At 43.7% G+C, this 15,769-nt stretch overlaps 1 protein-coding gene across 3 annotated transcripts in view; it reads right to left on the minus strand.

The window, feature by feature from the left end:
* Positions 1-87: 87 nt before the first annotated feature.
* LOC108044860 (pneumococcal serine-rich repeat protein) overlaps positions 88-15,769 on the minus strand; it is a 39,628-nt gene continuing 23,946 nt past the window's right edge. For all 3 annotated transcript variants that reach the window (XM_044461273.1, XM_044461272.1, XM_044461274.1), the window contains 4 exons: positions 7,569-7,703; positions 6,449-7,043; positions 4,472-5,849; positions 88-3,798 (listed from right to left, as the gene is read on the minus strand). In XM_044461273.1, coding sequence (XP_044317208.1) covers positions 4,532-5,849; positions 6,449-7,043; positions 7,569-7,572 — 1,917 coding nt within the window. In that variant the 5' untranslated portion in view covers positions 7,573-7,703 and the 3' untranslated portion in view covers positions 88-3,798; positions 4,472-4,531. The remainder of the gene's footprint in view (positions 3,799-4,471; positions 5,850-6,448; positions 7,044-7,568; positions 7,704-15,769) is intronic.

Here is a 15,769-nt window from a genome sequence, read left to right on the forward strand (position 1 = left end):
ATCTGTACACATAAACTATTTATTTCCGTATATATATATATTCCATATGTATATATAGATGTATATGGGTGTATATTTAGCTGTATATTGGGTATTGTAAGTGTGGTAAAGTACTCTCGCCTGGTGCACATCCTCTCACGGCCGCCAGCCCCTCCGATTCCTGCTCCTCTCCTCTCCTCCAGGATTCATCTCGCCGTGGGTGGTGGGTGGTGGGAGGTGGGTTTTTGTGGGAGGTTGGCCTTATAGAGAGCATACACATATTTATATATAGAGATATATAAGTACTTGTTGCAACTTCGTTCGTCCACTCGCAATTTAGTTTAGTTGTTTTGTTTTTAGCTTGCTTTCGTTTTGTTTTGTTTCGTTTACATTATGTGTCATCAATTGATTGTTTTACATTCGGTTGCATTTGGATTTTGGCTTTAAAAAAAACATTACTCCTCTCGTTATCCCCTTGCTAGCATACGCATAATTATGTACAAACGTATTCCCAAAGATTCCTTCCCTTATTTACATAGATATATAGCTTAGTTATATATGCATGTCAGCCACTACGTGCCACTCTACACTCTCCACTCTCCACTTTACACTCTCCACTCCTCCAGCTAATCGCTCATTTGTCTCTTTACTCACTAGATTATGCGTAGTTTTGCCCACTTTTCCCCCTGGGTGCTGTACACCCACTAAAAGCCCTAAAACAAAAGCGTGGAACGAAATCATAGGTCGCTCGAGTCGAAGTACACACATTGGATATAGCATAAATCGCTATGATGTTGGATACCACACACAAAGAGTGTTGCGGGTATAAACATACTATATGTTATGTATTGAGTTGGGCGCCAGTGAGCACTACTCTTTGATAGTACCTTTACTGTAGTCGGTGGTAACCGCTTGCTCGTATGTAGTCCTAGGCCGAACACACACACAAACATACATGTGGATAAACATTAACAACAATTGAACAACGGTAATTACAATTGCACGACATCAACAACGTCAACAACAATGACAATGGCACTCCGTGGCAATAATCAGCTACAAGGCATTTGGATTTGCAGTTTTCGCTCCAATCATCGCATTCTGCTGTCAATTCAAATTTCAATTAAAATTCACTCCATTTCGGCACTTGTCGCTGATTATTCCTGGGGTGTTTTCCTTGGATGCATTATTATCTTTATAGGTACACATATATACGAATATGCATGTAGTGTTAAATCTATGCACATTCAATGCTAAATCAATCGAAAAAAAATTGCATCCATATAGTATTTGTATACTACGTATGGTATACACGTATAGTATATGCGGTATATATATATACAACTATCAAAAATAGGACAAATAGAACTTGAGAGTTGCTTTGGCCTTCAATGCGGTACTTGTCTGAACTTCTAGATCGTTTTAGAAGCCTCAACGAACCCCTATTTGACCTCCCCCTCCCAATTTTTGTACACATTTATTGTTATATAGTATAGATCGGTAAAAGCAACGATATAGAACAACAGTTAGGATGATGAGCAAAACGTGGACAACTTTAGTTAGCTGCGACCAAGAAAGATCGCACTTGTAAATAGTTTTAATATATATATATATATTATTTACGTGTAGATATTGTATATTTATATGCTTGTATAGATATAGATCAGTATTATGGTAAATCTGCCGCTCTTTGGCACTATAACACACTGAAAGTGAAAGTTAACTTTGGGTTACCTCCTTGAGACACACGCACATGGAAATGGAAGTCTAAAACACGTTTTTCGGGCACATCGAGATACAATTATTGATATAGATGGATAATCGTTAAACATACGCGAATGGTTATTGTATGTGTGTATATTGAGTAGTTTCGGCACTACATTGCAGTCCATTCCATTAAATCCATGCCCTAGGCAGTATTGCCCATCATCAACGCCATTGATTGCCTTTGATCAAATTGACAAATTGACAAAGCCAAATGCCGCATATAGAAACACACTTGATTGATTGCAATATTGACTGATTTCTTGTTTGTTTGTTCCTACTCTCTCTCTCTCTATCTCTCTCTTTCTTTTTCTCTCGCCATCTCTCACTGTTTTTCTATCGCCCTCTCTGTTTGCCAATTTCTGCAATTGCGAATTTCCAATTTGAATTTCTTCGTTAATTGATTTTCAAACTTCTTCCTGGGGTAACTTCCCCAACTCCTCCTCCGCCTTCTACTTTTGAGCTTTTCTGCTTTTGCTTGCGTATTATTTTACGTTTAACATTAAATATTCAACGCGAACATTAATTTATATTCGATTTTCAATTCAGCTCGGCTCGATTTAGTTTGGCATTTGCTGTTTGTCGATTTGCGCCTCGAGTAAGCTCAGATTGTACATACAAATTACATTTATTGTGTGGTTTACATTGATTAAAACTCTTGAGTCAGTAGACATGTATTTTCTTATTCTCCATAGATATATGTATATATATATTCGTATATTGTAACGTGTTTATATGCACGTAGCCGTGCTGATTCCATTGTGTGTGTATTTATTGTGATATGATTGTGGCAACCGTTGGGGCATCCTCCTTCGCCCGGTATTTATGTATGTGTATATAAAGAGCGATTTGTGCATCTGCCACGGTTGCCTCATATGTCTGTGTATTCCAATTGATGTGCCAACTGCATGGGCACCAAAAAAAATATTAACCATATACTGGTAGTTTCGTTGCCATATAGGCAATGCGTAAACAACTCCTCCTTTACTTCTTTATCCCGGGACTTACTCCATCGCTGAGACCCGCTTAAATTGCTCTGCTCGTAGAAAAATATTTGTATATTCTCTGCCCTCCCTTCTCATTCACCTTCTCGGCTTCCGGTTACAAATGGTATGCAAATATATGAGAATATATATATATATATATAAATATACATATATATCTATCTGTATCTTTAGCTATATGAGGTCTGTCCCGTCGTCGATGGAGTGAAGTGCTGTGTCCTAGCTCCACTAATTCCACCTATTCCTGATGTCTGATTTTCCCTATTCCTGACTCCCCTGCAGCGTTGCCTTAATCTCTATCGTTTATCGCTTAACTATCTGCCTATCGATCACTGTTTTTATCGCTTATCGTTTCGCATTCGCTTTCGCACTTACCAATACCGTTATGCGTAAAGTTACTTGTACCGTTAAAAGTTGCTCTCTTGTACTCTTTTGTTCACCGTCCATCGGATTCGGTGTGCTGATTACTGTTTTCTGTGATTTCTGTTCCGTTCGTGTTTGTGTGGGTTACCTGTTACAGGTACAGTAGGTCACTGTGTATTGCTGTTAAGTGCTTATTTCTCCATTTGATCCTTCAATTACGGCTCTCTTATTGTTAGCGTCTCTATGTGGTATCAAACGTATCAATATGTTATAACTGTCAGGTATCGATAGCCTCCGCCCTTTTATTGTTCCAATTTGCTAGGTATACGGTTTACTTCGCAGTTCTAATTTCTCATTCAGTTACCGTCAGATCAACTGTCACTGTCGGCGAGATGCAATGCATTGTTTTCAGTGTTTGATTTAATGGACGTGTTGTGAAGCCTTTGCTGTCAATTATTATATATTGTTCATGGATTATTTTCATCTCCTCTTGTACGAAAGCGAGACTTTGCTGTGCCATTGATCTGCCACTTGGCTTTTGTTTCTATGTTATGTATGGGATGATTCGAATGGTGATTACTGCTGCTGTGCTTATTGTTCACTGGGTTGTGTAAGCCTCCAACTTTGTTCGTTTTTCAATTTCGGATTTCGATAAGGATTTTTGGATCTCAGAGGTGCAAGTAGCTGGCTAAAAGTGCACAGAGAACGAGATACACAAATTTAAGGTTCAAACTTCTACTTTTGCTTTAATTTGGTTGCATGAAATCAAAAGCTTTGGTATTGCCAGATACTTCAACTTAAAATTGAAACCTATAAACGATTCGAAAAATATTTCGATTAGGAAATTTTATGGTAAAAAATTAAAATATTTGTAGTGTTATTGAATTACTCGAGGTCATACGTTGGTTATATTTTAATTTTAAATGATTTAACAAATCATACTTACACCAAAATAAAAATTTTAATTTTAAGGTAATAAGCTTAACGCTTAAGTCTTAAAATAAATTAAAAGCAGAATTAAGGTATCAGTATTATTTAAATTCTAAACTACTTAAGGCCTATGCTTTGTGTAATATATGTCTTTAAACCTTTTCAAAATTTATTTACTCCTATTTAAGAACATACAAAAACAAAAATGCTTGAAAATAACCATCTATGGCTGAAGCGGCGCCATTTTGAATTTTTACTAAACATTGAAAACATAAACATGACCATATACTAAGGCTTAATCCCTTAAAAAAATTGAATAAAGTAAAAAAAAATAAGTAAGACATAAATAAGTGTGATTTATATATAATGAAACATAAAAAATACATAAATATAAATTTAATAAACTGCAATGATTGCCAGGCTGTACTCACCGCTGTGTTGCTCTAGCCGGGACTCGACCCATTGCTTTACTTGCCTCTGCGGCCCCCGACCTATTTGACGAACAGGTCCTTGAGCGTGGCGCATAGCGAGGCGTCGCACGTGTCCTTGGAGTCGTCCTCGTCGGCCTTGCCAAACCAGTTGAGGGTGGAGCGCACGGCCCGTCCGGCCTGCGATTGAGCGGAGCTGCTGGCGGAGGCTCGACTGCGCCGTGCCCCATGGGCGGGACTGCCGCTGGCGCTGCCCGAATCCTTGCCCCCCGACTTGGGCGTGGCTCCGCGGGCGGCCGCCGAGGTGGAGGCACCACTCCCCGATCCCGATCCTCCCATGCTCGCATTGGAGCTCTTGCGCAGGAATCCCTCGATGGCGGTGCCCAAAATGGTGGCATCCACCGTCGCCTTGGTTGACTCCGCCCAGGTCTTCTGCTTGCTCCGCGGCTTCAGCTTCGGCTTGCCGGAATCCCCGCCCAACGGATCCTTCTTCTGCAGCCGCTCCAGCACATCCTTGGAGAGGGCCACCGCCGAGCTCTTGCTGCGCACGCTCTTCTTCCGCGCCAGCGGCGTATGCCGCTTGGCGAACCATCCGGTCAGGGTGGCCGACCCGTTGTCCTGCACATCGCTCACCAGCTGCTTGGCGTTGTTCAGCAGGGACACATCGAAGCTGTTCGAACGCGTGGAGCGGCCGGCATTCGGGTCGAGTAGGCCGCCACTGCCGCCGGCTGCACTGCCTCCTCCTCCGCCGCCGCCGGCACCGCCACCTCCGCCGGCAACTTGCAGGCCGCCCTGGGCCGTCGGTGTGGGTGTGGCACTGGTGGCCCGTCCGCGAGCCGCCGCCTGAAATGTCTGGCTGAGGAACGGACTGCTGGCCGTGGCCGTGGCCGAGGAACTGGCACTGGAGCTGCCATCCCGGCCCTCCGGTTCCGGCCGGTGCATGTCCATGGCCGAGCTGGTAAGCGAACTGAATATGCCGGCGATGTCCGAGCGACTGCCCAAGAGTCCGGTGCCGCTGCCCGACTTCTTGCGACGCGTGGAGGCCCGAGTGGAGCTCTGCTGCTGCTGCTGTTGCTGCTGCTGCTGCGACTGTGGCAGCTCGGAGGCGCGGCGAAAGGAGCTGGCCAATCCCGGCTGAGGACACTCCGAGTAGCGTCGGTTGGTGAAGCGTCTGCCCGGCTGGCCGGTGCCCGCCTCGTCGACGGTCTGCACCTCGCACACCTTCTCGTTGGAGGAGGTCCAGAGCTTCAAGCGCGCCTTGCGCGACTGCAGATAGATGTCGTCCATGATGTCCAGCTGCAGATTGTGGATGCTCCCGATGGGGTCTGTCGATGGGGGTCCCGTGTTGCTCTCGCGCCGAGAGTTCAGCACACGACTGCTCCTGGAAGGGGGACACAGCACAAAAAAGGGGGGTAGTCCATTGTGGAGCGTAATTAAATTCCAGGAAACACAGGACGAGTGCATCCCTTTGATAATCTCTATGGCTTCCAACAACATCCAATTAATATAATTAGAACTCATTCAAAAGAAACCTCCACATATGTGGCTAATAACCCTATCACTTTCTGATGATATGTCCAAAATAAAAAATATATTTTATATCTCTAGATATAAAACTACGGCTTAAAACCCTAATATCAACGATAAAACCCTAATATCAACGATAAAAAACATTCAAAGCTACACTAGTGCTTCTTTTTTGTAATCTATTTTTAATTAAGTAAGTTGATTTTTTAAAATTTGCTATTAGCTTCAAGTGGCTCAAATCCGGTTTGAATAAAAATCACATTTTCTAAATCCATTTGCAGCTCTTAACCGTTCATCCAATGGATTTGTGTTTTAAGAGTCATTTAGACTCACAGTTCTTTAGTTTTTATCTCTATTCTGAAACATTTATGAAGTATTTATGTCCACGAGTGGAACATTTAATCCCAGCACATTTAGAAACAAGGATTCAGAAGTCTAAGAATGTGTACTCACCCATTACTGTTGGGATAGGCGGCCACGGATTCGCGACGGGAGCGTCCGAAAATAGTGGTGGGCACCTTGGAGATGGTCACCACCGAGTGGCGGCGTCCGGTGGGCGCCGGGGCCTGCGAGAGGGTGGCCAGGAAGGCGGCCTCCTTGGGTGTGGGCCCCGACCCCTCGCCGCCCCGCTCCGAGAGGCGGCGCACCTGGCTGGCCGTGATCCCGTCGGTCACCTGCTGCGACGGCAGCGAGTGCTTCCTTGCCTCGCGGGGATCGCGCCACGGCGAAAGCAGATAGGGATTGACGGGCGAGTCGATGTCCAGGCTGCCGCGATTGGAGACCGTCGGCTCGGAGCTGTCCTCCTGCTCCTCGGGCAGATTGGACTCCTCCACCACGATGAGCGGCTCGGGAGCGCCGATCCCGTGCGACCCCATTGGCTGTGGGCGCTGTGGATGCTGGGGATGCTGTGGGTGTTGTGGATGTTGTGGATGCTGTGGATGCTGGGGGTGCTGGGGGTGTTGGGGATGCTGCGGTGGGCGGGGATGCCCCGGTCCGGTCGACTGGCCCGTGAAGCGGGCGAATGGTGACCCACGGAAGCGTAGCGCATCTGCGGAGTATACAAGTTCCTCTGAGTCATATCTTTTTTTTTTTTTTTTTGTGAAATAATAACGAAATGGTAACAAAGATAGGTGCACTGTTACCTAACTGGGCAACTTAAACAAATCAGATATCTTTGTTACAAAGTATATTTCCCAAACCTCGTTTGTTATAAAACTTATAAAACCAATTATTAACAGCAAATCTTATTTATATAAAGATCACGTTCTTTTTTAAATGAAAATATCTAATGGATCTTAACGTTAGCTATCAAATAACCTTTTCTTAGACTTTAATAAAATCATTTCTCAAAAAGTTAAAGTGGTTTCTGGGACACCCATTGCATAACTATAGAATGTCCTATATTTAATTTAAAGATTCATTTTTAACTTTGGCTTTAGACTTTCAAATTTGCAACACCTCCCGAGTGTAAACTGTTGATAATCAGGTCCAAACGACCGCTTTGCGTGCAGCTAAGAGGTGTGGCACGGTTCGCTCGAGTGCTTCATTAGTGGCTCGTCGGCTTGTCACTTACCCATTTTGCACAATTGCTCAATTGCTCGCCAGCGGGGAATTCGCTACTGACTGTCTTCGGGGTCTGGGAAATCTGCTTCCGACTCCTCCTCTCCGGTGTTGGCTCCTCGGTGTTCTGTCCTTTGAAGTGTCGTTGCTGCAATCGAGAGCAAGCCAGACGTCCAATGAACGATACTTGAACACAATAATCAAATGCTGCTCTTTATGGTGAACATTTAATACTAGTACATAAACCAGTGCTTGAGACAATAAATATTAAATGAAAACCTACTCAAAAAAGAAAATACCCCATGGTTTTATCAAACGCAGGATATTTTGAAAAAGATTTACTGGAGTACGAAAAAACCACCAACTGGAAACCGAATTAATAGCTTCATCGTTAAAAGTCTGTGAATAATTTCCGGTCTTTCTCGCGTACATATGCAAGTGCTTAAGACAATAAATATTAAATGAAAACCTACTCGATAAAGAAAATACCCCATTGACTTGAGCTTTAATTCACGATTAATTCCAAATGAACCCCTTTAATGTACAATATTTCAAAATGGTTTTATTAAACGCAGGATATTTTAAAAAAAGATTTACTGGAGTACGAAATATCACCAACTGCAAGCCAAATTAATAGCTTTATCGTTAAAAGTCTGTGAATAATTTCCGGTTTTTCTCGCGTTGCGCACTCAAATTTCCAGGACCACCATATGTGCCCCTAAGCCCGCAGGGTATAGCGAACTACGACCATCCAACAAGCTCATGTGTGCCCTTATCCGTGTGGCAGGTTAAATAAAGTCGGGGCAAGTCTCGCTCTTCCTGCTCATTATCCCCAGCCACAAATTGGAAATGGCAGCAAAATCATGCATCAAAGTAATTAAAGCCACTGTCCAGGGACTTTTCGCTCCGCTGAAGATGGCTGACCCCCCTTTCCCCCCCGCTTAGGGACAACCCTGCCATAATAAGCATAAAATTATGCAAAAGTTGAAATGAAATTCCGCCACTGGAGTTCGTATTTCCGAGGGCGGATGGTGATGGGTATGCAGCGGGCTAATTGCGATGGAGTTTAAGCCGAGGCCGAAGCCTCAATCGGGTTGCCAGGAGTAATGGCAACTTTTTCATTTACATGTTGGACCTCCTCTATATGAATTCATTTTCATTGCATTGAATTTGAGCGGCCTATCTTGTTATATTTAAATGCCATTCGGAAGTGATCAGAGAGAAGCTTTGATTAAATCATCTCAAGCATTTCAGCGCAACCACTGCTGCTGCGGCCTTTAACAAAGGTAAATTTGATTTGATTAGGGGCACTTGCATAGCCGCCATCCTCGACCACCAGTCGCTGCAACTGGGGCAGCTCGAAGTCGCAAGTCCAAAGTCGCAAGTCCCGAGCCGCAAGTTCATTAAGCTTGTAAATTGGCAATCAACACCAAAGTTGCGGTTTTGTGTTGGAGCTAATTAGCCTGTCTATGCCACTGACAGGACCGCCGAGCTTGGACGCCCTCACTCCCCCCCCCACATTCCCCGCCAATTATCCTCCCGGGAAACGTTCCACGCTTCTATTTTCCGCTGCGGAGGTGACTTGAAAGCTTGAAAAATATTTAGCTGCTTGAACCACTAGTAAACAAACAAATTAGTATAATAAAAAACCAATTATAAACCCAATGGGAAGTCATTACTCATTATTCCAAAAGACAAACAAATGCTTCTCTAAATTTAAATTATGTTTAGCACTCGATATCCGGGCGCCATTAAAAGACACCCACGGTTTTGAGGGCTTTGAAATAGGGCACAATAAAACCGCACTCCTTCTCAATTTTGAAAAAGGAATTCCTTTCTGTGGTTCATGTTGTGCGCGATGCAGTCGGTTTGTAACTCCTTTATTGCATGTCCTTTTTGACATTTTTGGTCCTGCACGGACCTCGCACATTTTGCGGTTTCACCGGCAGTCTATATTAAGCATTGTGGCCCAGTGCCCAATTGTGCATCTAATTTGGCCAAAAGTACCCAAAGCCAACGTAGAGCCTTATGGGAAATACCAGAAACAGGAATGCGAGCACCAGAAACTAGTTGAGAACTCCTGTCATAGACATTATCTTCTTTTGAGCAATCAAACAGGTTCGGCTTTGATGCAATTATGCCATGAAAGGGGAAATTGATAGGGGAAATCATTGAAACAGTGCCATTTATACTACTTAAATCGCGATTGTTAAATTCAAGATACGCCTTTTTCAGAGACTGCGATTTAAAAGGCAAATAAAATGGTATACCAATTGATTCTCAACCACCGTCTCTATTTTCCATGCTCATGTGATGTGTCTATTTGGTTAGTTGATTTGGGCTGCCACACATTTTCAACGCCACTCTGGCACCACCCCACACAATTTTGTGGGTGATTGATTGACTCGGCTCCGGCCAGACGGACATAGCCAACCCAGATCGGGATAGCGAGTGTAGAACGGCCGATTGAGAGATTGACAGATTGACGCAGTGACTGTGTCCCACTGTCCACTGTTCAGTGTCCAGTGTCCACCTCTTCAGTGTCCCTGCTCGGGCGCCACGCTCAATTTGAGCTCAGCTTTGTTTAATGGACTTGCTTGAAAAAGTTTACAAAGCACTTTGCAGTTGGAGAGCAAAAAAGAGGACATCCATCAGCATTCTCAACACTCGCTTGTTGCAACATTGCTTATTAATGGGCATTAGCAATTGGCATTCAAATGCACTACTCACTGGGGGATGGGATGGGGGGGTGGGGGGGGGGTCTTGTCCTACCAATTCCTGTTAATTGTCCAGGGACATTTTTATCCTTGCCGGAGTGTTTGTAATGCCTGCTGCTCGTGTGGCTGCCTTCAGTTTTTCCGCTTAACTGGCGTTAAGTAGTTTGGGTTTAGGGGGCCTTAATCACGAACTGCCTTGGCAACCTGTCCTTATTTTCCATTTTCTGAAGAGACAATTTTAGATTTCCCACAGCCAGACTCCTACTGGGGTGGACATTTGAAAAGCCAAAGGTTAGGGGTTAAGCCGCATATGGCATATGGCATTCAGCATTCAGTATTCAGCATTCAGCATCCAGCGTCCACATCACCATACGTTCCAGATTCAGATCCACATTCGCATTCAGATTCAAATGCTCGGGGAAAAATATTTGTTCTGTGCGTGCAACTTTCGATATTTTTTTCTGTCTGAGGGTATATCAATTTTCGCAAGCTTTAAGTTTCTAACCACTCATGGAAATGTTGCATTTTATTTGCTATTGGACTTTCAAGGAAGTTTATTTAATATCCCTAATTAACACAGTGGTTGGCATTCAAAGTGCCATGTTTTGAAAGGGTGTTAACTAGTCGAACATCACGGGTTGAGCTGCTGAGGCAGTTGTAGAACTCCTTGTGCAGGCTTATGTAAAGTGCGAAGGCGATTCCGTAGAGGAACATCATGATTGCGGCTTTCTTGGCTGACTTTGACATGCAGTCTTGCAGTCAGCAGCAGTTGCACCTGGCAACGGAAGTGCACACACACACATGGTTGCCCTCATCCCCTCATTTGGAAACCCCTTGCGGTGGCTCCGGTGCCACTTTAGCTTCTCAGAGGACTGCGGACGGAGGCTTCCCGAGGGGGAGTCTGCATGGGAGTTGGGACTTGGGAGTTGGGGGCTCGGTGTGGGCACAGGAAAGGGTTCGTTGCCTCTGCGGATAAGGCAATAAAGTGGTCTGGGAATTAGGAACATGGTGCTCCCACAAATGCATGCATTTAATTTTAAATTGTGGAATCAGGCCACAACATTTGAATACATTCCAATACCTTCATCTGTTTTGTTTAACCTTAAATTGAACTGCACAATAACCAATTATTCTGGCCACAGAGCGATGTTTAGCTGCAGGACTCAGGACTCAGGAGCCATTGAACATTTGGGGTATTGGGTGCAGCCTTGTGAAAAATGTGTCCATTTCCTATGTGCAATTTGAAATGTTCTCGAAACTCAGCAGTTTCTCTTCCTTCCTGTCTCTTTGTCTGCCTTTCCCAGTGCCTTTTGCTGCCCGTGGAGAGTCCTGACAAGCTTGTTTATGACATGCAACGAAAATGCGGCCAGGATATGGATGTGGCCATGGTCTCGGACTCAGACTCGGACTCGGAATCAGTCTTGGTCATGGTCATGGCCCTGCCATCGATGGCCCACAACCCACCACCCCCTCCCCACAAAACAATGGGAATCGGACTGCATTTGTGCGACGGTTCTTTGGAGCTTCCGCTTTCGGTTTTGATAACATTGTTACCACCAACGTTTTGTAGTTTTGCATTTAATTTTTTTTTTTTTACTATTCGGCAATTTACAACTAAAAAGTTGCGCAGGATGTGTGTTTGTTGCACAATACATTAACGCGGATAGCGTAGGCGGAAATGTCACACATTTGCCGCCGCTGGCAACATTGTGGCAGATGCCGAGCTGCCGGGCAGGAAGCGGAGCGAAAATAGCAATCAAAACTTAACTGAATTGCAGCACATGACGGCAGAGGAGGCAGTCACCAGCCACCACCCTCCAGGCACCTCCTCCTCCCATGACCTTGCCCATGCACACGCCTTCACCTACAAAGTTGGTTGAGCGAATTAAAACATAAATGCATTTGCAGCAGGCCAACACAGTCCCAAGATGAACAGTGGGCGGGAGGAAGGGAGGAGGGAGGCGCTTACTCCTAATCGAATCGAACCGAAGTGGACCAAGTGGAAATGCCAGAAAATTTGCGTTGCCCTGGAAAATGTGCAAAAAAAAAAAAAAAACAAGAAAGGAAAGCTAACTTCGGGCGGAGCCGAAGTTGAAATACCCTTGCAGAATATTCTGCAAATTATATTCTCCAAAATTATTCATATGATGCGTTCTTAATACTCATAAAAAATCCCCACTTCCTAACTTTAAAAACACCAAAGTTATGGCATTTCCAATCGTTCAGTTAGGTATATGGCAGCTATAGAATATAGTCGGCCGATCCTTATGAAATTTGATATGTCGGATTGATTGGGCAAAAATAAAACCCATAGAAAATCCCAACTTCCTAACTTAACAAACACTAAAGTTATGGCATTTCCGATCAATCAGTTATATGGCAGCTATAAGATATAGTCGTCCGATCCTTGTGAAATTTGGTAGGTCGGATTAATTGGCCAAATATAAAACCCATAGAAAATCCCAACTTCCTAACTTTACAAACACCAAAGTTATGGCATTTCCGATCAATCAGTTATATGACAGCTATAGGATATAGTCGGCCGATCCTTATGAAATTTGGTACGTCGGATTGATTGGCCAAATATAATACCCATAGAGAGTCCCAACTTCCTAACTTAACCACCAGCAGAGTTATAGCATTTCCGATCAATCAGTTATATGGCAGCCATAGGATATAGTCGGCAGATCCCGGCCGTTCCGACTTATATACTGCGTGCAAAGGAAATAAGGGTGTGTGCAAAGTTTCAATTCGATATCTTTAAAACTGAGAGACTAGTTCGCGTAGAAACAGACAGACGGACAGACAGACGGACAGACGGACAGACGGACGGACGGACAGACGGACAGACGGACAGACGGACATGGCTATATCAACTCAGGAGGTGATTCTGATCAAGAATATATATACTTTATAGGGTCGGAGATGTCTCCTTCATTGCGTTGCACACTTTTGACCAAAATTATAATACCCTCTGCAAGGGTATAAAAAGGGAAAAAAAAACTGAATGGGCGGCAAGAAAAAAGCAAGCTGTAAAACCGTTACGCCCACTGCCCATAAACGCCCACTCTTTCTCTCTCTGTGTGTGTGTGTGTGTGTGTGTGTGAGTGTTGTCTTCCCATTTTATGGAAGCATACAAATTCGTTAGCCATTGAGCTGGAGTGAGTCCTGCCAACCCCCTCCCCTCTCCCCCCTCCCCCTCTCCCCTCTCACCCTGCCACCCGGTGCTCTGTTCTGTCTGCTTTTGCTTTGCTTCCAATTGAATCAAATAGAATTCAATTGAATTCGCATGTTGCTCATTGAATTGCACAGATTATGGCTAAAATACAATTTTAATTTCACAGAAAAAAGTATTACGAAATGCTTCGTCGGTTTTTATGCTCTCTCTCTCTCTCTCTCTCTCTCTCTCTCTCTCTCTTTCTCTCTCTCTCTCTCTCTGTCTCTGTCTCGGTCTGTCCCATTCGCTTTAGATACCCTGCAGGATGTGAGTGTTTTCACTTCTTATCAGCTAGGAACATTGAATGTAAAAATGTTAGGGAACTAAAACAATTGTTCTATAAAGAATTGGCAAGTATTTGTAGTGTATGTGAATCGATGGTAAGCAGGAGTCTTTAATTTATGTTTCTATGAGTTTTTCTTTTTAAAAATGTATCTTAAAAAGAAAAACTCATAGAAACATAAATTAAAGACGCCTGCTTACCATCGATTCACATACACTACAAATACTTGCCACCATTACATTTACTAAGTGATTACACTGTTTTAAACGGTGTTTATTTCAATAGTCAGATATGTTTAATTAACATTACTGAAGTGTGTGACTTCTAAACTCTAGACATTATAGTTTTGAGTCGGAATAGGGTACTGACAACTTCTAACCGCGAACCAAGTTCAAGGAACCAAGCCCATCTTTCGGGCTGTTAATTAAATGTTGTCAGGTAATTAAAATGCAGTTGGCACAAATGGCAGGAGGAGCAGGGGAGCGGGGGAGTAGGGGAGCGGGGGAGTAGGGGAGTAGGGGAGCGGGAAGTGGAGCCGTGTAAGCTGCTTACTGGCCCGCAACAAAGCCACAAACGCTTCTGAAACTAAGCCGTAGACTCGTAGTCCTGGAACGACTACTAAAACTGGTAGCCTGGAGCTGAAAAGAGGTCCTGCCTTTTGTGAGTGGTTCATTGCAGTGGCAGGGATCCTCGAGTTGCATCCACTCATTGTCCAAGAGAAACGGAGTGCTGCTCAAGGGAACAAAGGCTCTGGGTAATATTTTACCTGGCTAATCCCATAGAGCTCCGTCAGTTGGCTTTGTCTTACGCCGCACACAATGCTAGCTTAGAAAGTCGGATTTGACATCAAGTTTTTGATTGAATGGAATTTCGCATTTAATTGAATTTGCTGGCGATATGAGTGCACGCATACCAGAGGCAGTTTGCCCAAATGCGATAGGTAAGGAGCTAAAAAGGAAAACCCAACCACATGATTATTGCCCGGCTCGTGCCACGCCTCTTTCAACCTTTATCCCAGTCCCAGGTTTCTACTCGATGCAAAATGTCAGAGAAATGTACAAAACTAATTAGCTTAGATAACACTGAGCACAAAAACATACCATTGCGGCCCACGCCAGAAAAGAGCTGGTGATACTGGGTGATGGGGAAGGGGAAGGGGGGATACAGAGGCAAGCGGGGTGGCCAAAATGTTGCATAAAATTGGGCGCCACTGAAAGTGCAGTGAAAACTTCTGACAAGTTACAGAACGAAAGTTAATTAGAGCCGTGTTGCGAACCGAACACTTTAACACGGATCTGTACTCAATTGCCCACCAAGAAAGTCACAAAAATGTATGTCACAATTAAATAAAATATTAAAAATTTAATCTAGTTCTGGTCTCAGTAACAATTGTTATTTGCTTAAATTATTTTGTATATGCCTGAAAAAAAGTTTAAGGACTTAAGTAAGCAAGAAATATTCTAAACTTAACTAGAAACAAAACCCATATTTGTATGGCTAACAATTTTTAAAAAATTTATGTTTGCTAGTGGAAACCAATATTTAATTTTATCTGAATTTTTTATTAAAAGCTTTAGCAGAAAAGTAAACACAAATAATTGTGTTTTGCAAATAGGAGGCTCACAATAGAGTATCCAAAAGGTATCGAACGGAGCTTTTGTTGCCAAAATATAATGGCCAGTCGACTGCATTATTAAAGGACACTTAGGCGGCCAATGAGAGCGGCCAACCAGCATGTGTACTGTTATTAAATAGCGCCAATTATCGTATATTCGAGCACGGGCGGGACAGTTAACCGCAGCGCTGCAGCGCCTCGAAAAACAAGTTTTGTGGGAATAATTAACGCTGCGAGCACAACATTTGTTATGTAAGGGCCACAATTAGTTAATTATTTTTACGCACTTTTTCACTGGCAACGGCGCGCCTGCTACGTACAAATGAACATGAAATGCAATTACCCGGGATGCGAGAACAAAAGGCAGAGGACACACGCGCGT

The sequence above is a fragment of the Drosophila rhopaloa genome, unplaced genomic scaffold, assembly GCF_018152115.1.
Source record: "Drosophila rhopaloa isolate 14029-0021.01 unplaced genomic scaffold, ASM1815211v1 contig_3, whole genome shotgun sequence".
NCBI classification, from domain to species: domain Eukaryota; kingdom Metazoa; phylum Arthropoda; class Insecta; order Diptera; family Drosophilidae; genus Drosophila; species Drosophila rhopaloa.